The sequence below is a fragment of the Osmerus eperlanus genome, chromosome 20 (assembly GCF_963692335.1).
Source record: "Osmerus eperlanus chromosome 20, fOsmEpe2.1, whole genome shotgun sequence".
In the NCBI taxonomy this organism is placed as follows: Eukaryota; Metazoa; Chordata; class Actinopteri; order Osmeriformes; family Osmeridae; genus Osmerus; species Osmerus eperlanus.
The window spans coordinates 3589246-3613024 of NC_085037.1; the positions used below are offsets into that span (position 1 = coordinate 3589246).

At 42.4% G+C, this 23779-nt stretch overlaps 2 protein-coding genes across 7 annotated transcripts; both read right to left on the bottom strand.

The window, feature by feature from the left end:
• Nucleotides 1-247: 247 nt before the first annotated feature.
• Nucleotides 248-15842, bottom strand: LOC134040805 (uncharacterized). Of its 2 annotated transcripts, XM_062486903.1 has the most exons (8): nucleotides 14359-15842; nucleotides 13625-13848; nucleotides 13288-13510; nucleotides 13074-13140; nucleotides 9787-9944; nucleotides 9536-9680; nucleotides 9270-9315; nucleotides 248-1146 (listed from the first exon to the last, which is right to left on the bottom strand). In XM_062486903.1, the coding sequence occupies exons 1-6, from the start codon at nucleotides 14815-14817 to the stop codon at nucleotides 9609-9611; spliced, it is 1203 nt and encodes a 400-aa protein (XP_062342887.1). In that variant the 5' UTR covers nucleotides 14818-15842; the 3' UTR covers nucleotides 248-1146; nucleotides 9270-9315; nucleotides 9536-9608. The 2 variants fall into 2 exon arrangements, with proteins under 2 accessions (XP_062342887.1, XP_062342889.1); XM_062486905.1 differs by lacking the exons at nucleotides 9270-9315; nucleotides 9536-9680; nucleotides 9787-9944; ... (2 more) ...; nucleotides 13625-13848; nucleotides 14359-15842 and adding exons at nucleotides 1645-2046; nucleotides 2155-2312; nucleotides 3034-3100; ... (1 more) ...; nucleotides 3790-4013; nucleotides 5111-5286.
• A 930-nt stretch (nucleotides 15843-16772) lies between these two features.
• mtdha (metadherin a) lies at nucleotides 16773-23624 on the bottom strand. 5 transcript variants are annotated; one of them, XM_062446157.1, is made up of 11 exons: nucleotides 23188-23621; nucleotides 22535-22642; nucleotides 22318-22417; nucleotides 21500-21661; nucleotides 21193-21243; nucleotides 20821-20982; nucleotides 20345-20425; nucleotides 20169-20243; nucleotides 19713-19846; nucleotides 19341-19445; nucleotides 16773-18539 (listed from the first exon to the last, which is right to left on the bottom strand). In XM_062446157.1, exons 1-11 carry the CDS (start codon nucleotides 23527-23529, stop codon nucleotides 18537-18539), a joined length of 1323 nt encoding a protein of 440 aa, XP_062302141.1. In that variant the 5' UTR covers nucleotides 23530-23621; the 3' UTR covers nucleotides 16773-18536. The 5 variants fall into 5 exon arrangements, with proteins under 5 accessions (XP_062302141.1, XP_062302142.1, XP_062302140.1 ...); XM_062446158.1 differs by having other exon boundaries at nucleotides 19722-19846; nucleotides 23188-23620; XM_062446156.1 differs by lacking the exon at nucleotides 16773-18539 and having other exon boundaries at nucleotides 19299-19445; nucleotides 22318-22402; nucleotides 23188-23624.
• Nucleotides 23625-23779: the final 155 nt, after the last annotated feature.

Sequence of the window (23779 nt, forward strand, 5' to 3'; positions counted from 1 at the left end):
ATATAACACAGGAATACATGTAGGCCTATCCTATACATCTGTACCGAGTTTCAAGTCAATTGGAGATATAGTTCATGAGAAGAGTGACCCTGCAGGCAGGCTGAGCAGGGGGAGGCTGGGTTAGATGGCACAGTGGGGGGGCATCTGCGGAGCAACGCTGGGTGGAACCAGTGTGGTTATGTGGCCTGACGGGGGCAGCCTGTGAGATATTTGCATCTACAAAGGATACCATTATTATCCAGCAAAATTCTGGTAACTACAGTTTACATTTATCTGTTTAGCACTTTTATCCAAATCAACATACACAAACTGCATACATTTATTTCTGACATTAATCAAACCTGCATTTGGATGGTAACAATAAGAAATGTCAACGCACACTACAGGTTAAGGCAATGGAACTAAATTCCTGATATACCGTTAAAATGACTGACATGAAATTAAAGCTGCTCTAGACTCCTTCAACTCAGTACCTGCCCCTTTAAATCACATTGACGTCCATCACAAAAGTGACTAACCAGGAATTACATGTTGACATTCCGCAATAAGGTCATAAATGAATGAAAACATCAAGGAACTCAATATAGCCTTTGCACAGTGCAATCACAACTCAACATTAGAAAAAGCCCTTTGAATCTGTACATTTGGCTTGTTTATCACAGAGGTTGGAAGAACGCACAAGTAAACAGACAGAAAGTAACAGAAATAACAAGTGCCACTACAGAACAACAAAAGTCAACTTCCTCTCAAAACTGAATTGCTTAGAAAAACTATTTTCTACATTTGGGTTAATAAGAAACAAATTACTTCAAAAAGTGACTTTTGAAAAATAATATATCAACTTGTACCCTCTACTGCAAGTCAATCTCTCCCACAGCACTCGCTTCATTGCAGTTAAGCATATAGTGCACATCAGTTAGACCCAGTTCATATGTTCACTGATCTCCTTGCCAAGCCAGTCCAACCCATTGTTAGTTTTCTCTCTTTCATTTTTGGATTTGGGAAAAATACAATACACTTATGCATAAAATGCCAAATCATTGCATTTAACACAATGAACAATCCTTTTGCATATGATTTACATGGAATCTGGAACCTTCTTCTTCTGGGTCAGTTTTGGAGCCTCTAGGATCGGGTCGGACTTTTCTGTGAAGAAACCAGTAAAACGTGATGTTATCATCATCAAAACATTAGTAAAATCAGTTGTAGCTCTTCACTATAGGTATAACAACTGGACTGATTATATAATTGACCAAAAATCCCTAATTTCCAACCATGTTACACATTTCAAACGGCACTAACCCTAACCGGTGGTTCTGTAGTTTACTTCTTTAATATAAAATAAATATATGATTTCAATCAACCACATGCAGAAGTCGCTCAACCACGGATGAAATAGTTTTTCCAAACTAGGATTAAGTATCTAAATGGATGCTAACTTGCTGTGTTACATAAAATCATCCTCTTTCCCAGCGGTAGCTCACATACACACATGTTTGTGTGTGATGGAAAAGGTTGGGGGAAGAGACATCAAATTATTTTTGTAGTTAACATTTCTACAAAACATGACCTAAACAAATGCTACCCAACCATCTAAAAAATATGATTACAGTATATTCCTAGCTTAAATCCAAGTGTATGTACCTGTTTCCAGACTGGGTGGGAAAACTTGGTACCTGGAGAGGGGTAGGAGTTGGGGGGTCAGGGTTGACTGTGGAGGGCAAGGATGGGTGCAAGGGTCCCAGTGTGCAGAGACAGTCAGAGGGGGGGAGAGCAGGCCACAGGGGGCAGGATGGAGGAGGCCACATAGGGGTTTGACAGCACAAGAGGAGTAGGAAGGGAGTTGTGGGTCGACAGTGCTGTAGCGGTGTCCTCGTTACTAGTTAGCACAGTGTATCCACCTGCTGATCAGAGGTGGCAGACAGGAAATGACATCACTGGGCCTCGTTGTCATTCTTGTTCGAAAAAGGAATTTCAAAAGACGGTGCTTCCCAGAGAAGATTCCTCAACACGCCTGGCTCGCAGACAGTTGATCTCCGTAATCACCTGGAGGAAGAGCTTCCATTTATAACTACGTACAACAACAACAAAAACATCCATGAAAAAACAACACAGGTCACACTGCAATGACCGTGAAAGGAGGTTTGTGCATACCTGCTGTTTGGCCAACAGGAGCTGCTGAACTTTGGTGAAGGCAGCCTGCAGTGAGCTTTGGGCCTGGTTGAGTGAAGTGTCCAAGGCCAGCATGGACTGGCTCAGCTCCTCCTCCTTCAGAGACACGGCCAACAGCTGACCCACCTGGCCCGAGTCTGCTGCACACAGCACAGTTCATCAGAGTACAGCCACCAGGACAGTCACACGCTGTTCAAGACAGATGCAGCTTGTGCTGCTGTAATTACAGCCTGAATACAAAGACAACTACAGTATTTTCCGGACTATAAGTCACACTTTTTTTTTAGTATGGCTGGTCCTGCGACTTATAGTCAGGTGCGACTTATATATCAAAATATATATAATTTAACATGTTTTTAAATGTTAATTCATACTGACTGACATGAACCAACGAGTTCAACAGATTCAGTGATGTGGAATGAGATTGGGAGCTTGGTGAACTATTTTACCGGTAACTTGCTTGTTTGACTCACTAGCTTGTTATGTTAATTTAGCCCATTCAGCCTCCCAGGTATGTTCTTTATGCTGTTGTGTAGATGAATAACTGTTACTGTGTTACTTTAACATACCGGACACCTATTCAGCCTGTTGTTCTGTGTGCTGTTGTGTAGTTGACTAACTTGTCTTTCCAGATTAAATGTCTGTTGTTGGTCTTGGATTTTGTGAAATAAATGCAATTTATAGTCCAGTGCGACATATATATGTTTTTTTCCTCTTCATGACGCATTTTTTGACTGATACTCCGGAGCGACTTATACTCTGGAAACAAGGCATATTTCTCGCAATGTCCCATTGACCTGACGACATGCCTTACTAACATTAGCAGCAATAGGGGAAACATTCTCAAACAGGTTAACATACCACTCTTTAGTTTCCCTTTCTGCCTTTTCCCGCTGTGGTCAGCAGATACACCAGGTAATCCGCTATCCTGTGGCAAACGGGCAAAAACTGTTGTTGTTGTAAATGTTGCTGTGGGGATTCAACATGTTTAAGTACACAAACATACATATCAATGTATTTTTCTCTATATATTTATATATACACACACAGAGTATGTAACAACACCACCAACAGGGAGTCAGACGGCTGAGCGGTGAGGGAGTCGGGCCAGTAATCTGAAGGTTGCCAGTTCGATTCCCGGCCGTGCCAAATGACGTTGTGTCCTTGGGCAAGGCACTTCACCCTACTTGCTTCGGGGGGAATGTCCCTGTACTTACTGTAAGTCGCTCTGGATAAGAGCGTCTGCTAAATGTAAATGTAATGTAAATGTAAATGCTCACAGTGTTACACCTCTTCCTCTTCTCAGCTCTGTGGACCACTTCTCCATTGTGGCCATGATACAAGCTAGGGTCCGCCTGCAGAGAGACAGGGGACCCTAACGCTACTCTGGGCTGTTCCACCCTCTGGGCCCTGAGCACTCTCTGTCTGTCAGGTGAAACCTGGGCTGGGGGAGGGGATGGGCCATGGTGCCCAGGCAGGGGAAGGTCCTCGTCAACACCCAACCTGGAACAAGATTTAAAGCTAAATAAAAGCAAATACATTTTTTTTGGTTTTGTTCACTCAGTTTGTCACTGGTTCAGTCTATGAATGCCTCTGAGCTAAAATTGACTTATTCACCTGGGCATGCCGTTGACCTTCTCCCTGTTGGCCTCCTGGGACATATCCTTCCAGTTGACCTTCGTCTGGGAGCCAGACGAGATCATCAGCTTCTGCGGAGTGGGCTTCAGCTCCGCCTCCTTGTCTTCCAGGCCCTTTGCCATTTCGCTGGCTTTCAAGATCCTGCGTGCTAAAGCAGCAGCCTTTAAATTAAGCCCTCTGCGACAGCGCTTCTTCCTTGGCATCTGAAAAACAGGGAAAATCTATTAAGTAAGGAAGAAAAACAACAAGTCAGCAGTACTAGTCTTCATAAAGCTATATTAGAATATCTCGTTTCTCAAGTGTAGGTAATCATTTAACACCATCATGCCCATGTCTTTACATAGGGTGAATACAGTTAAAAAAACTCTTAATACAAAACAGGAAAACATTTGGAATGCCATGTAGTTATGGTCTGTATTTTGTCAGTACAGGAACATGGTCCTCCAAGTATAGCATTAGAGGACACTTTGATAGATGACCATGAAATATGACATTATAGTGACTTATTAAATCATGATTCGGGATACCCATGGACATTAAAATTGGTTCAGCATCAATCTGCATTTAAACAAGAGTAACAAGAGTAGAGGGAATCAGGTGTTGTCTCTGCTCACTGTTAAATGATAAACTGTCCTTTTTATACCTTTACTGACCGTACAGGTAGATTCCTTCAGAAAATACATCTAGTTCACTGTGAACACTAGTCTGCAACGTTGTCTAGAATGATCATTCACCCACAAAATGCGATTTGCGTCACTTCATAGCTGATCTCAAAGCACATGTGATAAGACATTTTAAATGTCGTCCTTCTATTTGTTTTTCTAACTTAGCCATTTCACCCAATCAAGGTTTACAGGAAGTGCCAATGTGTTTTCCGACCAGCTGCAAAAATTTACGAAGGAAAAAAAGTTCCCAACAGAACGTTCAGATTCCTGTGCATTCCTAAAGAACTTTCAACAACTTGATATTTTTTCTCAAATTTTATTTTTTCCATGTTGACTAAATATACGTTATTTTGAAGAAAACAACCCCATATTTCGTTTAAGATAACGCTGTCTCCTTGTGGTTTTGCCCTTCTATCCAAGGTCGCAAACAAGAACAATGTTTAAGGCTTATCCATTGCTAGCCTGAAATACATACTGTAGCCTATTTAGAACTAGCAAAGAGAACTCCTAGTAGCTGCTAGCTTATAACAAACACGGATAAAAAACAGTATAAAATATAGTGCTAAACTTATCATGCGAATGAAAATGCAAGAATAAATGTTCTGTATCGCCGTTGTAGGTAGGCTATCACTTACTGTCAAAATCAAATTTTAAAGCTGAGGGCGACAGGAATCGTTTTCTGGACGTCTTCAGTACAGTGGGTAACATTTAATTGTGTTCTTCTCTGGGTCGCGCATTAGTGCCAAAGTGTATAGAAGCACCGTTTTAACCTCGAGGAATAATCGTCAAAGAGTTTAGAAGACTTATATAGCTACTCTTTGTAATGGTAGTGTAGTGGTACCGGTGTTGGAACACCGCTGGATAGAAAATCAGGAAATGACGTACCTGAATGTAGAGCGTGCACGTAACATATTACAACTACGGTGGATAACTCTGATCCTCATTTTTTCCACCTCTTTGTATTTCTTTTGCACCTTTATATCAGGGCAACTGTATTTCTTGAAAATAACAAAGTGAACCACGCCCTTCTATTGGCTCGCCTTCATTTCTTTATCATGGAGCTTTTTTTTCTAGTTTCTTTTCTTCTCCAGGTTCTTCGCTATTTTTTTGCTAATAATGTCAAGAATTAAAGGATATCATAATTTTACAGCACAATTCTGGTAACTACATAGTTTACATGTATTTGCTTTGCCCACTTTTGTCCACAGCAACGTGAACATACTGCACACTGTACTGCAGCACATAGACTAGAAGGGCACAATTGGAACAGGCTATTACAGTGATTAGTACCAAGGAGTAAGGTTAGCAAGACAGTGCAACTATAGCATCATCCTAACTATGGATCTCAACAGTAGCAGTATCAACTATAATATTGTTTATTATTATATTAGATAATATTGCATAATTCCGCAGGTAAGTCAGTGGAAAAACATTATCATATCAAGTTCAAGTCTTTTTTTGTCAGGTACACAGACCAACACAGGGTTAGACTGTGCACTGAAATTCTTAGGACAAGAAAACGCAAAGCAACCTGGCATATCATGACATATCAGTACTCAGAACAAATTTACACCTATCACAAGCATTAACTTATAATACAATAAACCTCCTAAATATACAAAATAATAAACAAGAGTAAACTGAACCTATAATACACATAATATCCTAACCTTATAACCTATACTAACCTAGAGACAAGGATACACTTTGTGCAATATTGCTGGAAAGAAACTGTAGTCCAATCTACGTGTGCGAGACCGAATGCTTCGGTATCACCTGCCAGAAGGCAATGGGGTAAAAAGACTGATGGATGGGTGGTAAAAGTCTTAGGATCCTGCCAGCTTTCCTGAGGCATCGTGTGTGGTAGGTGTCCTGTAGGGCTGGGAGATTCCTGCCGATTATGAACTCAGCAGACCTGACCACACTATGTAGGGCCTTGTGGTCCCTGTCTGTGCAGCTCCCATACCACACTGTGATGCAACCAATCAGTATGCTCTCTATGGTGCATCTGTAAAGTTAGTGAGGATGACTGGGTCCATGCCAAACTTCTTCAGTCTCCCCAGGAGAAGAGGCGTTTCCGGGCCGCTTTGACCACCTTGTCCGTGTGAGCAGACCAGGTGAGGTCATTGCTGATGTTCACACCGAGGAACCTGAAGCAGCTGACCTTTTCCACTTCGGATCCGTTGATGTGCATGCTCCTCCTCCTGCCGCTTCCTAAAGTCCACAATCATCTCCTTAGTCTTGCTGACATTGAGAGAGAGGTTGTCCCGGCACCATGATATCAGGGTATCCACCTCCTCTCTGTAGGCTGACTCGTCACTGTCAGAGATGAGGCCCACAATGGTTGTGTTTTCAGCAAACGTCACAAGGAGCTTGGAACAGTGCTTTGCCGCACAGTCATGAGTGAACAAGGAGAACAGGAGAGGGCTGAGCACACAGCCCTGGGGGGTGCCTGTGTTGATGATCAGTGTGCATGAGGTGTGGTCACCGATTCTCACCACCTGTGGCCTTCCCGACAGGAAGTTGAAGATACATTTGCAGAGGGAGGTTCTTAGTCCCAGGTCCACCAGCTTTGACACCAGTCTGGAGGGGATGATGGTGTTGAATGCTGAGCTGTAGTCAATGAACATCATCCTCACATACGTATTCCCTTTGTCCAGGTGGGAGAGAGCGGTGTGCATTGTTAGGGCAATGGCATCGACCTGTTTACCGGTATGCAAACTGCCTAGGGTCCAGGGTGGGCGGCAGCGAGGAGCAGATGATTTGACTAGCCACTCGAAGCACTTCATGATGACAGAGGTCAGAGCTATCGGGCGATAGTCATTCATGCAGGTGACCTTGGTGTTCTTGGGCACAGGGACAATGGTGGTCCTCTTGAAGCAGGTGGGGAGTAAAGACATGCTAAGGGAGAGGTTGAAGATGTCACTGAAGACCCCTGTTGGCTGGTCAGCGCAACCCCTGAGGGCCCTACCTGATATGCCGTCTGGGCCATGTGCCTTGCGAGGGTTGTTTAAAAAAAAAAAAAATGCCTCAGCTACAGTTAGTATAGGCACGTCACTGGCTAGGCCTTCAGGTAGCTCCACTGCAGGGGGGTCACTGTCCCTCTCAAAGCGAGCGTAAAAGGCATTCAGCTCGTCTGGCAGTAGGACAGAGGACTGGGTCTCACTGTAGCCTCTCCCTTTGTAGTCTGTAATGGCTTGAAGTCGAATGGAATGTAGTATAACTACGGTCAAGGGTCTGACCTCCAAGTGTGGGGAAGTCAATGTGCTGAATTTGGGCAGGACCTTCTTCATGTTGGCTCTGTTGAAATCTCCCAAAACAATGAAGGCTGCCTCTGGGTGCACATTCTACAGACCATTGATAATCACATACAGTTCATCCAAAGCATATGATGCATCTTTTTATTTTCTGTATTTTTTTCATCAAATTTCAACAAACAAAGAAATATAATTTCAATTGATCAATAAACAGGAAATATTTTTGAAAATAATATCCTACGGACAGGTATAAATACATTGACTGGATCATCTCAATAATCATTCATTACAAAGATAGTTATGTATGCAGCTACACCATAACATCTCCACGACAACTTATCTAGTCTACAAAGATGGGCAAACAAATACAGTGTGTCTGATCAACATCTTGACAGTCTTTTTACACACTCGAGGTCTACTCCATAAACATACAGTCCTTTCGATTTCAACAGAAGCATTATGTACAAGTCAAAATGCTCACGCTCACTTTGCCACCCCTCAGTAAAGGCTATTTATACACACTGAGTGGCACTACAGTGGCACTAACTAAATCATCTGCACATTTATTTAAACAATGTATATGAGTTTGGTTATCAAAGTTAATCAAACTTGCAGTTGGATGGTAACTATAAAAATAAATACAGAACAACAAAAGTAAACTTCCCCTCAAAACTGAATTGCTTAGAAAAACTTTTCTACATTTGGGTTAATAAGAAAACAAATTACTTCAAAAAGTGACTTGAAAAAAATGAATATATCAACTTGTACCCTCTACTGCAAGTCAATCTCTCCCACAGCACTCGCTTCATAGCAGTTAAGCATATAGTGCACATCAGTTAGACCCAGTTCATATGTTCACTGAACTCGTTGCCAAGCCAGTCTAACCCATTTTTAGTTTTCTCTCTTTCATTTTTGGATATGGGGAAAGTACAATACACGTATGTATAAATTCTGTAACCGATAATTATTGCATTTAACACAATGAACATCCTTTTGCATATGATTTATATGGAATCTGGAACCTTCTTCTGGGTCCGTTTTGGAGCCTCTAGGATCGGGTCGGACTTTTCTGTGAAGAAACCAGTAAAACGTGATGTTATCCTCATCAAAACATTAGTATTTAAATCAGTTGTAGCTCTTCACTATATGTATAACAACTGGACTGATTATATAATTGACCCTAACCGGTGGTTCTGTAGCTTACTTTTTAAATATAAAATAAATATTTGTTTCAATCAACCACATGCAGAAATTGCTCAACCGGATTAAATAGTTTTTCCAAACTAGGATTAAGTATCTAAATGGATGCTAACTTGCTGTGTTAAATAAAATCATCCTCTTTCCCCCCAGCGGTAGCTCACATACACACGTTTGTGTGTGATGGAAAAGGTTGGGGGGGGGGGGGGTGGGGGGGGAAGAGACATCAAATTATTTTTGTAGTTAACATTTCTACAAAACATGACCTAAACACATGCTACCCAACCATCTAGAAAATATGATTACAGTATATTCCTATCTTAAATCCAAGTGTATGTACCTGTTTCCAGACTGGGTGGGAAAACTTGTCCATCTGACTTGGCAACCTGGAGAGGGGTAGGTGTTGGGGGGTTCAGGGTTGACTGTGGAGGGCAAGGATGGGTGCAAGGGGCCCAGTGTGCAGAGACAGTCAGAGGGAGAGGAGAGCAGACCACAGGGGGCAGGAGGCCACGAAGGGGTTTGACAGCACAAGAGGAGTAGGAAGGGAGTTGTGGGTCAACAGTGCTGTAGCGGTGTCGTCGTTACTAGTTAGCACAGTGTATCCACCTGCAGATCAGAGGTGGCAGACAGGAAATGACATCACTGGGCCTCGTTGTCATTCTTGTTCGAAAAAGGAATTTCAAAAGACGGTGCTTCCCAGTGAAGATTCCTCAACACGCCTGGCTCGCAGACAGTTGATCTCGGTAATCACCTGGAGGAAGAGCTTCCATTTTACTACGTACAACAACAACAAAAACATCCATGAAAAAACAACACAGGTCACACTGCACTGACCGTGAAAGGAGGTTTGTGCATACCTGCTGTTTGGCCAACAGGAGCTGCTGAACTTTGGTGAAGGCAGCCTGCAGTGAGCTGCGGGCCTGGATGAGAGAAATGTCCAAGGCCAGCATGGACTGGCTCAGCTCCTCCTCCTTCAGAGACACGGCCAACAGCTGACCCACCTGGCCCGAGTCTGCTGCACACAGCACAGTTCATCAGAGTACAGCCACCAGGACAGTCACACGCTGTTCAAGACAGATGCAGCTTGTGCTGCTGTAATTACAGCCCACTTTTTTATTATGTTAATTTAGCCTATTCAGCCTCCCAGGTATGTTCTTTATGCTATGGTGTAGCTTAATAACTGTTAGTGTGTTACGTTAACATATCGGACACCTATTCAGCCTGTTGTTCTGTGTGCTATTGTGTAGTTGAATAACTTGCCTTTTCAGATTAAATGTCTGTTCTTGGTTTTGGATTTTGTGAAATAAATGCGATTTATGGTCCAGTGCGACTTCTATATGTTTTTTTCATGTTTCGCTCAACCGGGCGAGGTGGTGGGACAGGTTTGCTTCTTTCCCACATATCAAATACACATCCACCCCACTCTGTTACTGCCAAATCATTTGAACACCATTATGTGATGCTAACTGATCCTATCAAAGCACTCTTAGTTGTCCTCTATCATCCACCAGGTCCGCTAGCCGACTTTGTGGAGGAGCTGGACATGCTCCTCAGCGTCCTCCCGGATGATGGAACCCCGCTGATACTCCTTGGGGACTTCAACATCCGCCTCGAAGGGACACAGGCCGTGTACTTCATGTCTCTCCTGACTTCCTTCGACCTGACGCTGCTGAACACACCGGCGACCCACAAGACAGGCAAACAAGCTCGACCTCATCCTGACACGTAACTGTTTCACTGACTTAACCTCTGTAACCCCACTACACATCTCTGATCACTCCTTTATCCAGTTCTCTGTCTCTCTCCTCCCAACTCCTCCCGTCTCCCCTCCCCTCGTAACTTTCCGCCGCAACCTCCGCTCCCTATCCCCCTCCATTGTAACATCCTCCCTCCCTCCCACTGACAAGTTCACGTCCCACCCCACTGACACTGCCACCAACACCCTGTTGTCCATATTAACTGCATCACTTGACACTCTCTGTCCCCTGTCAACCAGGCCTGAACGATCTTCTCCCCCCTGCCTGTGGCTCACGGATCTTATTTGTGTGAAGAACGGTCCACCCTTAGGGCAGCTGAGAGGAGATGGCGCAAGTCCAAAGACGGTCTGGACCTTGATAAGTATCACTCCCTCCTTAAATCCTTCTCTGCTCACATAACTTGTGCTAAAACCCACGACTTCCTGAACAAAATTAACTCTGCCTCAAACCCTCACAAACTTTTATCTACCTTCTCCGCCCCCCCCCCCCCTCCCTGACGGCAGACGACTTTTCCTCCTTCTTTGAGGAAAAAGTCGCTGACATTAGCAGCCAGTTCCCTGTGCCCACCGTTCCTACCCACTCGCCCTCTATGAGTGACCCAACTAAATGTCTTAACTCTTTCTCTCCCCTGTCCGAGGCAGAGATCTCTGACCTCATTCTCTCTCATTGCCCCACCTCCTGTCCCCTTGATCCAGTCCCCTCTCCTCTAATTCAAACCATCTCCCCCTCCATCATAACTTTCTTCTCCATGTCCTTAACTCATCTCTTATTTCAGGCACTTTCCCCTCTGCCTTCAAACAGGCCATTGTTACCCCTCTACTCCAAAAACCCTCCCTTAACCCTGCCGTCCTCCAGAACTACAGACCAGTATCACTGCTACCCTTCTTTTCAAAAACAATTGAACGTGCTGTATCTAAATACTGTCAAACTTTCTCAGAATTTCTCGTACAGGCTACCATGGATGACAAGCTCTCCCTCACTGCCCACATTGCTGCAGTCTACCGGTCGTGTAGATTCACCCTCTACAACATCCGGAAGATCAGGAGATACCTGTCTGAGCACCCCACCCAGCTGCTAGTCCAAGCACTTGTCCTCTCTAAGTTGGACTACTGCAACTCGCTGCTCGCCGGTCTCCCAGCATGCGCAACTGCCCTCTCCAGAGGATTCAGAACGCAGCGGCCCGCCTGGTCTTCAATCTACCCAAACGCTCCCATGTTACCCCGCTCCTCATCTCCCTCCACTGGCTTCCCATCATGGCCTGTATCAGATTCAAGAACCTTCCGAGCAGTGAACGGGACTGCACCCGACTACATCAAGTCTCTCCTCCAGCCTTACACCCCCCCCCCCCCCCACCTATGGTCTTCTTCTGACAACCGTCTGGTGGTCCCACTTCTCAAGAGCGCCCGCTCCCAACCCAAGCCCTTTTCCTGTCTGGCCCCCCAATGGTGAAATCACCTCCACACCTCCATCCGAGACACTGACTGTCTCCCCACCTTTAAGAAAAGGCTTAAGACGCACTTGTTCCGGCTGGGAGTACAACGGTACTCGGTGGCTGAGCGGTTAGGGAATCGGGCTAGTAATCAGAAGGTTGCTGGTTCGATTCCCCGGCCGTGCAAAATTATGGTGTGTTTTTGGGCAAGGCACTTCACCCTACTTGCCTCGGGGGAATGCCCCTGTACTTACTTTAAGTCGCTCTGGATAAGAGCGTCTGCTAAATGACTAAATGTAATGTAAATGTCCTTAGGAATGATTTGCTGGACCTGATGTTAGCTTCCTCCAGGAACACAATGACTCTTATTGAGGGACTTGTTGCTCTTGTTGGTTAGCTGTAACTGATTTAACCTCTTGTACTCGCTGTGAATTATATTATTGTTGCTTGCTTTTTCTACATGTACACTTGCATTTTTGAGGTTCATGTTGTTTAATTTGTAACTTGTTTAACTACATGCTCTTATGGTTCTTCCCATTGGCACTTATTTGCTTTTCACAATGTATGCTTCATGTTTGGCTACTCGCAATGTTTTGGGGCTATCTCAAAGCTCTCTCTTGGAAGTCGCTTTGGATAAAAGTGTCTGCTAAATGAATAAATGTAAATGTAATACTTCAGAGCGACTTATAGTCCGGAAAATACGGTATAAGGCATATTTTTAGCACTGTCCCAATGACCTGACAACATGCCTTACTAACATTAGCAGCACAGTTCATCAGAGTACAGCCACCAGGACAGTCACACGCTGTTCAAACAGATGCAGCTGGTGCTGATTACAGCCTGAATACTACATATGTTAACTATAAGGCATATTTCTAGCACTGTCCCAATGACCTGACGACATGCCTAACTAACATTAGCAGCAATAGGGGAAACATTCTCAAACAGGTTAACATACCACTCTTTAGTTTCCCTTTCTGCCTTTTCCCGCTGTGGTCAGCAGATACACCAGGTAATCCGCTATCCTGTGGCAAACGGGCAAAAACTGTTGTTGTTGTAAATGTTGCTGTGGGGATTCAACATGTTTAAGTACACAAACATACATATCAATGTATTTTTCTCTATATATTTATATATACACACACAGTATGTAACAACACCATCCTGCTCACAGTGTTACACCTCTTCCTCTTCTCAGCTCTGTGGACCACTTCTCCATTGTGGCCATGATACAAGCTAGGGTCCGCCTGCAGAGAGACAGGGGACCCTAACGCTACTCTGGGCTGTTCCACCCTCTGGGCCCTGAGCACTCTCTGTCTGTCAGGTGAAACCTGGGCTGGGGGAGGGGATGGGCCATGGTGCCCAGGCAGGGGAAGGTCCTCGTCAACACCCAACCTGGAACAAGATTTAAAGCTAAATAAAAGCAAATACATTTTTTTGGGTTTTGTTCACTCAGTTTGTCACTGGTTCAGTCTATGAATGCCTCTGAGCTAAAATTGACTTATTCACCTGGGCATGCCGTTGACCTTCTCCCTGTTGGCCTCCTGGGACATATCCTTCCAGTTGACCTTCGTCTGGGAGCCAGACGAGATCATCAGCTTCTGCGGAGTGGGCTTCAGCTCCGCCTCCTTGTCTTCCAGGCCCTTTGCCATTTCGCTGGCTTTCAAGATCCTGCGTGCTAAAGCAGCAGCCTTAATATTAAGCCCTTTGCGCCAGTATTTCTTCCTTGGCATCTGAAAATCAGGGAAAGGCTATTAAGGAAGAAAAACAACATGTCAGCAGTACTAGTCTTCATTAAGCTACATTACAATGTTTCATTTTTGTATTTTTCGGAAAATAAGCCGCCTTTGTATAAACCGCACCCCACCAGAATGGGAGCTTTGTGTTTGTAAATCTGAGTATAAGCCACACTGGAATATAGGTCGCACTTGATACGAGAACAATGATACCAAGCACGAGTATAGGCAATCGTACAGCATGCCGTTGTGTAACACACTTCGGTGGATAGTATGTCCAGAAATAAAGCCAAGTGTTTCGTGTATTGTATAAATATTATAAACATTTATTTTACAGTTAATGTTTGTTAGCAATTACATCACCAATGGTGGCAACTGTCCGAGTTTGGGGAGCATAAAAAACATGGGTAGCCTACTTCATCCATGTTCCCAACTTTACTTGGTGGGAAATTGTGTTCTCTTATAATCCCATGGACAAATGATAAAAAAAAAAAACTGTAGGCCTACTTTTTCCTCCCAGCCATCAGGTAATGTCTGTCCAACAGCTGTTCGGGCTCTGATAGATAAATTGTTCCTCTTCATAAAGCGGAAGCACCAAGATGGGCTAGACGTAAAATCCTCATGTCCCATTTCCTTTGCCATTACACTGGCTTTTAGTCGAATGGCTACAGTACTCCCGGCTTTTCCGGCATCTCGCTGGGCTGTGATCCAAGACGCCATATGCTTCTCTAAATTTGGCCAGCGGCAGCGTTGACCTCGACCAGCGGCTCTGGCAGTGGTTTTCTGCTTTTTCAGGTCATCTTCGCGGAGTCTCCACTGACGAACCTGTCTTTCATGTACTCCATGTTCTCTTCCTGCGGCACGGTTTCCTTTCTGTTTCGCAAGTTCAATTACCTCCAGTTTCTTAGAATTTGTATAAGATCTTCTAGAGGATGATGGCGCAGTTACATATTCATTGCGAGGCATTATTAATATTTAAACTTTACTTTTAACACGAGTTAATGTGAATAAAAAGTGACTGCTAGTCTGCAGTAACTATAGTGATGTGTTGTTCGTGAACGATTCAAGGACTTGGGAGTAGAGTCCTCTCAAAGAGTGATTGGTTCATTTTTCTCGTGACCGCGCATTGGGACTGTTGCTTAGGCTCATTCAGGCTCGAGGAAACAGAAATGATTCGTTCATTTCCCAACTGGGTCTTCGGGTACGAGTCTTCGGATCCTTTTTCACGTGACCTGGATAGGTGGAAATGAACGAATGACTCGAAAAAGGATTCGTTCCTTTTAATGAACGAGATTCAAAGAACCGAGTCCGTAAAATGATCCGAACTTCCCATTACCAGCAGTAACTGCAGACTGAACCAAAAATAGCACATTTCTCGGCAGCCTGGAAATGGCAGAGCGAGTGAAACGAAACGTCTGTATTTGTTCCATCTTTATTTACACGCACATGGCTAAAATTGCATGGTCTGATTGACGATAAAGTTGACATTAGAGGAAAGTTTGTTTGATGACCATGAAATATGATATTATAGTGACTTATTAAATCATGATTCGGACAGTGATAGCCTGACATTAAAATTGGTTCAGCATCAATCTGCATTAAAACATGCACAGTAACAAGGGTAGAGGGAATCAAGTGTTGTCTCTGCTCACTGTTAAATGATAAACTGTCCTCCTTTTTATACTTTTACTGACCCTACAGGTAGATTCCTTCAGAAAATACATATAGTTTACTGCGAACAGTAGTCTGCGACGTTGTCTAGAACGATGATTCACCCACAAAATTCAATTTTCGCGTCACTTCATAGCTGATCTCAAAGCACATGTGATAAGACATTTTAAATTTCGTTCTTCTATTAGTTTTTCTAACTTGGCCATTTCACTCAATCAAGGTTTACAGGAAGTGCCAACAGTGTTTTCCGACCAGCTGCAAAAATTTACAAAGGAAAAAACTTTCCCAACAGAACGTTCAGATTTCTGTGCATTCCTAAAGAACTTTCAACAACTTGATATTTCTCAAAATTTCGATTTTTTCCATGTTGACGATACGTTATTTTGGCAACAACCCAATCTTTCGTTTAAGATATGTCTCGTGGTTTTGCCTCTATCCAAGGTAGCAAGCAAGAAAGGTTTGATGGCTTATCCATTGCTAGCCTGAAATACATACCGTGTAGCCTATGTAAAGCTAGCAAAGAGAACTCCTAGTCGCTGCTAGCTTGTAACAAACACGGATAAAAAACGGTATACAATAGTGCTAAACTTAAAATGCGAATGAAAATGCAAGAATAAATGTTTTGTATCGCCGTTGTAGGTAGGCTCGTATTACTTACTGTCAAAATCAAATTTCTAAGCTGAGGGCGGCAGGAGTCGTTTTCTTGACGTCTTCAGTAGTACAGTGGGTAGAATTAAATTGTGTTCATCTCTGGGTCTTGCATTAGGGACAAAGAGTATAATAGTACAGTTTTAACCTCGAGAATAATCGTCAGAGTTTAGAAGACGTATCTACTCTTTGTAATCGTGGTACCGGTTGTTGGAACACCCCCGGATATAAAATCAGGAAATCACGTACCTGAATGTAGAGCGTGCACGTAACATCTTCCAACTACGGTGGATGACTACAGCACAATTCTGGTAACTACACAGTGTAAATTTTTTTGCTTAGCAGTTAGCACACTTTTGTCCATAGCAACGTATACATACTGCACACTGTAGTGCAGCACATGGACTACAAGGGCAGTTGTAACAGTAGGCTATTACAGTTATTAGTACCAAAGAATAAGGTTAGCAAGACAGTGCAACAGTAGCATCATCCTAACTATGGATCTCATCTCAACAGTAGCAGTATCAACTATAATATTGTTTATTTTTATATGAGATAATATTGCATAATTCGGCAGATAAGCCAATCGAACAACATTATCATACGATGCAACTTTTTATTTTCTGTATTTTTGTCATCAAATTTCAACAAACATAGAAATATCATTGCAATTTATCAATAAACAGAAAATCTTTTTGAAAATCATATTCTACGGGCAGGTATAAATACATTGACTGGATCATCTCAATAATCATTCATTACAAAGACAGTTATGTATGCAGCTACACCAGAACATCTCCATGATGACTCATCTAGTCTACAAAGATGGGCAAAAAAATAGTGTGTCCAATCAACATCTTGACGCACTTAGTCTTTTTACACACTCGAGGTCTACTCCATAAACATACAGTCCTTTCGATTTCAACAGAAGCATTATGTACAAGTCAAAATGCTCACGCTCACTTTGCCACCCCTCAGTAAAGGCTATTTATACACACTGAGTGGCACTACAGTGGCACTAACTAAATCATCTGCACATTTTTTTTTAAACAATGTATATGAGTTTGGTTATCAAAGTCATGCACAAGTTAAATTTATTTCTGACATTAATCAAACTTGGAGTTGGATGGTAACTATAAAAAATGTCAACGCACCTACTGCACACTACAGGTTAAGGCAATAGAATTAAATTCCTGATATACCGTTAAAATGACTGACATGAAATTAAAGCTGCTCTAGACTCCTTCAACTCAGTACCTGCCCCTTTAAATCACATTGATCCATCACAAGTGACTAACCAGGAATTACATGTTGACATTCCGCAATAAGGTCTTAAATGAATGAAAACATCAAGGAACTCAATACAGCCTTTGCACAGTGCAATCACAACTCAACATTAGAAAAAGCCCTTTGAATCTGTACATATGGCATGGCTTTTCTATCACAGAGGTTGGAAGAAAAGACAAGCTTTAAGAAATAATTTCATCAGCAGAGTGCAATAGGACCAGAATATCTCTACTTAAGAGGGTCAATGCACAAGTAAATCAGTGACGGAAATACCCTTAAAATGATAAAATGCACTGAGAAAATACATAGCGTCATTGCAGCGCAAGAAATCCAACAACCGCATATTTCCATAGTGGTGTCCTTTGAGTGTCTAAACAGTTACAGTGCCTCTATGTGGTTGACAATAGTTACTGCCACATTTAAGTAAGCAGAAGTCTTCTACTGTTAATCTAGGATCAGTTTACCCATCCCAAAATCCTGAGATTTGTCACTGGAGGGACATGAGTTCAACTGAATGGAGATCCCCATCAACAGGCAAACTTAAACCACTTATATAATCAGTAACTGTGACACATTTGCACACAATCTACCAATACCAAGTGCCACTACAGACAACAACAACAACAAAAGTAAACTTCCTCTCAAAACTGAATTGCTTAGAAAAACTATTTTCTACATTTGGGTTAATAAGAAACAAATTACTTAAAAAAGTGACTTTTGATGCTTTTGAAAAATAATAATATATCAACTTGTACCCTCTCCTGCAAGTCAATCTCTCCCACAGCACTCGCTTCATAGCAGTTAAGCATATAGTGCACATCAGTTAGACCCAGTTCATATATTCACTGAACTCGTTGCCAAGCCAGTCCAACCCATTGTTAGTTTTCTCTCTTTCATTTTTGGATATGGGAAAAGTACAATACACTTATGTATAAAATTCTGTACCCGATAATTATTGCATTTAACACAATGAACAATCCTTTTGCATATGATTTATATGGAATCTGGTTGACTTCATGTTTCTCTCTGAACCTTCTTCTTCTGGGTCAGTTTTGGAGCCTCTAGGATCGGGTCGGACTTTACTATGAAGAAACCAGTAAAACATGATGTTATCATCATCATAACATTAGTATTTAATTCAGTTGTAGCTCTTCACTATAGGTATAACAACTGGACTGATTATATAATTGACAAAAAATCTCCAATTACCAACCGTGTTACACATTTCAAACTGCACCAACCCTAACCGGTGGTTCTATAGCTGGTTCTATACTTCTCTATCATTAACAGAAATATTTGATTTCAATCAACCACATGCAGAAGTTGCTTGACCATGGATAAGATATTGTTTCCAAACTTGCATTAGGTAACTGGCAAATAATTTTTGTAGTTCACAAGCTAGAACATTTCTACAAACATGATGGCCTAAACAAATGCTGCCCAACCATCTAAAAAATATGACTACAGCATTAATAAACCATGATTGTATATTGCTGGTTTAAATTTAAGCGCATGTATTTTTCCTGTTCGAAGACAAGGAATTCATACACTATTCTACTGTGACACCTACTTCAAAGCTTTCAGTTTTTTCTGTGCATATTGGTCAGCATTGGCAGGAAAGCGGTCTTACTCTGAGAGCACGGCATGGTGGCTAACTGCTTGGTAGAGGTTACTGCTGGAGGAAGCGCTTAGCTTATTTGGGTCTTAGGTAACATGTTAGTCACTGGTAGGACAGAACTCTCAGGGTTCACCTACGCAAACAGAGGTACAATCAATATGAAATTTTCCCGATTCTAATGTCTTTGTTTCATTTTTTTTGTACACATCTAACTACAGATAGGATCTTTCGCTCTCAATCATTTTTTGTTCAACTGTTTTCTTACCTGTGCTGGAACACCCTCATCCTCCAGTTTCTTCTTCTTTTTCTTCTTCTTCTTGGATTTGGCAGTTCCCCCACTGGCAGCATCCTCCATCTCCTCATCCGACACCTGGGTTGTCAACAAACATCAGCCAATTAGGAACTCTTTCACCAGGCTTCCGAATTTGACATGGACAAAGCCACCAGAGAACAACACACGATTAGACGGATACACAATCAACGGCTGGATGGAGTGTCTGGATGGAGTGTCTGGATGGACTGGATTTTGTGTAACTTAACCTTTAGATTTATAACAAGAGACTAGAAGATGACTCATTTCATGAACATTTATTCAGATGTTGTTATGCGTAGCTGTGAGTGGACAGCCATGTCCGACCTGGCCCACCTGGGGTGCGGCCTGCTCCTGTGGTGGTGGGGCCGCGGCCTCCACCACCACCGGCTCCTCGTAGTTCCCCCACAGCTCCGTTGGGGCGTTCCAGTCAGAGCTGGGGTCCGCTGCATCGATGCCATCTGGTGACACACCATGTCATTACAGATTGATATGAAAACCAACATTTCAGGTGTTGACAACTTCAAACTTTTACCAAAACGAATATACCACAAAACGAAGCACGTGTTCAGTGAAGCTGGGCTCAGACATGACCTCAAATTAAGGACAAGTCGTTCCAGGTTCTTTTCCTTCAGTTGTACGCCTAATTGTGTGCATGCGCTAGATTATATGGTGTGCTGGATTTAAATCCACTAATCGTTACCATGCCCTCGTTGGATTTCAAAAACTGAGCTCTACTTCCTTTTGGTTGTTAAAAAGATTGCAAGGTAAGGTTGTGCTTACTGGACCAAACGTCCTCACAAGCGGGCTGATTATCCCGTTGCCGATCAGCAGGAAAATGGGGCTTGGGCTCCGAGGCTAGAATTAATACAAAAATAAAAGAATGTAGAACAGAAAGAGACCATAAGCATATTTCAAGACATAAATCCATTAAATAGTCGGACTTGACTTTTATTTACCTGTTGTGTTCATTCCAGGCACAGAGAAAGTCACAGGTTTGAGTTCAGGCTTGATCCTGCTGTCGACCCCACTCCATGTCCCTGATATAAAAGGGTAACGCATTGTTAATATGCAGTACAAACTAACTTGAACTGATTTTCACCATTGAGATAGCTTGACAACTGGTAAGGAAATCCAATTATGGCATAGTCTTGACCAAATGGGTATTTGTATTGATATTGGTAAAGAACTGTTTTGAATGTCAGAGCATTTGCTCTGAATGCTTAGACCCTTCCACATCCAAAGCATTCCAGTTCCCAGTAGTGTGACAATAGCATAGTATATTTGCTACAGTATGTGCATTTGATTTATCTTAGCCAGGACAGTGGATTCATTGGAATTTTCACAATCATACAACCAATGTTCATTGACTCACCAAATTGTTAATCAAATGCATGTCTGTGAAACTATTTGTCTTTAGACCAGCTTCCAGTACCTTCCATATCTGGATTCCAGGTCTGGGACTCAGGGTTTCTGTGTCGGGGGCCAGTGGTTATGGCCGGCCAATCTTTGATGGCCATCTGGCTGGGAAGTTTTGTGGACACATCTGCCCATCCTCCCCCATTCACTGAGGGCTCCTCTCTCCAGTGGAGGTTCACTGAGAGTGTGAAAAGAGCGCTGTTAAATTATTACCTCAATGAGACATTGTGCTGTGTGTTGAGAGAAACACTTTTACAATATTTGGGCCATTTTGATGACTCGAATTACAAAATGACATAAGATTAATAAAATGGCCTCTAAAATGACAGTTATTTTCTCCCTCAGCCTCCACTATGTAACAATAACAAGGATGAGGAGAAGAGATAACCTGGTGCAATGGAAACATCTCCTTTTCCACCAGTCCTTGTCCGCTGGGGTTCTGCAATCAATTAAGGCAGCGTTTAAGTGACTAAGTGGGTGTCTTTGGATTTCAGATCAGACTTTTAGATGCACTATTCCAAAGGTTCAAAATGATTAAAACAGATATAATAAGGTATAAAAACAAACACAAAGTCCATGTTATTTTTATGGACCGACTGACCGACCAACAGAGTGAGCTATAGGGGTGCTGGTTGGAAACAAGGAAGCAAGGAACAAGAAAACACTTCTAGGAACCAGTCTCTCTGATATCTTACCTTTGTTTTTTCTGTTGGTATGGAGGGGGGCGGTGACAGTGGGTGGGTTTGTATGAAAGCTAGGAGCCTCCACACCACCTGGGCTTCCTGAGTCATCTGGACCCTTGTCCTTCCGCCGCTGTTGTTTTTTCTCTCGGTTACTTACCTTGGTCTCCCATGCCCCTAAGGAAAGACAGAGTGCTTGTGAAGAGCTTTCAGTAGATTTAAAGTCTGTGGCTGTTTGATTCATTTGCCACGGCCTCTTATATTTTTGCCTTTGACATCTGTTTATTTTTCATCCAGCCTACACTTTCATCAGGACACTGCATAGGCTTTTCAATAGTTCCATGAAATCTAGTTTCAACTAATCATTTACAAACAGAGATTGCAAAATTGAAACTGGGATAAACAATTGGTAGATACTGCCCAAAGCCCTAGTTGGAAACTAGACCTATCCCATTGGATTAAGGCCACGTGTCTAATAACCTTTCACCTATTTGACTCAGCAATAGCCTAGCTAGTGAGTTACGGGTCATTTTGAATAAGAAAAAGCCTGAGTCCCTCAACAATGCCATTGTTGCCTTAAGCAAGTTCCTTAGATCTGTGAAAATACTATACTACTGCAGAATATACTGCAGGCTGAACCCTGAAAGTAAGGTGGTTTTATAGCCAACTTGTGCATGCCTTAAAATAAGAACCATGCAGTCTAATCCTATATTTTCTGACTGGTATTTTTAGATTTCCCAATACAATATATATACAAAACTGATATATTTGCGTACATGATTCATTAATATACAGAATATTCTGACAAACTTAATAAGGAAATAGGTACATACCATCATCTAACTCCTTTCCAATCGACACTAACACATTCTTGGCTGGCTTTACCTCCTGTTTAGGTTTCTTCTTGCTTTTCTTTACCTGTGTAAGTACAGGCTACAAAAATGTGATATATGGCACTGGCTACATTCATATTACTTTGTTTCAGTGCACCAAAGATCTGTGGGGGCATTTTTAGATGTACTTATGGAATGTGACATTCTAGCTACATACCTTCTCGGTTTCAACCTCTGGTGCCAATAATGGAGATGATTTGGGGATTTCTTCACCAGCTCTCACCTCCGCTTTGGGCTCTGGTACAGTTCGACCATTGGATTGAGCCTTTTCAGGGGAAAATATACATGTGAATAAGTATCAGAGATGTCAAGCTGTAGCTACAGTTAACATATAGCTACATTATGCTGGTCGACTGGCTCACTAACTAAATGAAATACAGCCCAACAACGTTATACTCACTGAGGTCGCTGGCAACAATATTACGTTTACGCAATAGTTAAATACATAAACTAATGTTCAAATAATGAGATTACAGTAGCTAACTAATGTTCAAATAATGAGATTACACTATTGATCAAATAAGCAAGGAAAAAGATCTGGAGACAAAGTTCGTACATATACACCAGCTAAATATATTTTACAAGGGAAAGCAAGTTGCCAGTAGACATTATTGATCAGAGCAAAATTAGTCAGCTAGTAAGTTATTGCTTATAAGTTATTTGGCTTCTCAAAGCTAGCTAGCTTTCGTCTATAGAGGATGCCACGACGTCATTGCATTTGCTCAGCCAGGTTGTCAACAGCTAGCTAAGAGCTCGGGGCTAAGCAGCTAACTAGCTAGGTAAATGTCTTGAACTAGCTACTTACTGTACCTTATCAACAGATTTCTTTTTTATCTTTTTCTTTTGTTCCTCGGATTTGACAGTCTTGATCACTGGAGCCTTCACTGGTCCACCACCACTGCCGTATGTGGCAGACGTTATACGCTTTTTCCCACTGCCACATAAAGCGGCCCACGACATCACAAGCACTACTAGCACACCAACGACCGCTGTTAAGAGAACAGCCCAAGACGGGTAGAGCTCAGGCCTCAGTCCTAGTTCAACTCCAAACTGCGATCTAATATATCCCTGTCCAGAGGATAAGATCTCTCTGAGACGACTAGAGATCAATTCAGCTTGCTCCATAGCTAGGGCTTGCCAATCCGTTGCCATTCTCTCAAGCTGCCAGTACAGTAGCTCAAGATTGATTTAAGCACAGCTACGAAGTTGTCTGCTAGCCGCCTAGCACTGCCAGCCACCGTATGCTAACAAGGGGTGGAGCTTGACCTGAAATGAACAGCCTGGGAAAAATCTGAAACCTTGACAACAAAAATGACAACATATCTACGTTAATATGCATATTTATGTGTGTATTATACATTGTTTAATGGTATATTTAAATGGCTATCATGTGAAGTCAGCA

Bases quoted from the DNA above. Each gene is read 5' to 3' on its own strand.
- LOC134040805 (XM_062486903.1), bottom strand. From the start codon at position 14,817: ATGCCTCGCAATGAATATGTAACTGCGCCATCATCCTCTAGAAGATCT. The intron at 13,141-13,287 runs GTGAGCAGGATG...CGTTTGCCACAG, and splicing joins AGAGGAAGAGGTGTAACACT to GATAGCGGATTACCTGGTGT. The intron at 9,945-13,073 runs GTATGTTAACCT...TGCTGTGTGCAG, and splicing joins GAAAGGGAAACTAAAGAGTG to CAGACTCGGGCCAGGTGGGT.
- mtdha (XM_062446154.1), bottom strand. From the start codon at position 23,529: ATGGCAACGGATTGGCAAGCCCTAGCTATGGAGCAAGCTGAATTGATC. The intron at 20,426-20,820 runs GTACTGGAAGCT...CTTTTATATCAG, and splicing joins CTGGAATCCAGATATGGAAG to GGACATGGAGTGGGGTCGAC. The intron at 20,244-20,344 runs GTAAATAAAAGT...TATTAATTCTAG, and splicing joins GCCTGGAATGAACACAACAG to CCTCGGAGCCCAAGCCCCAT.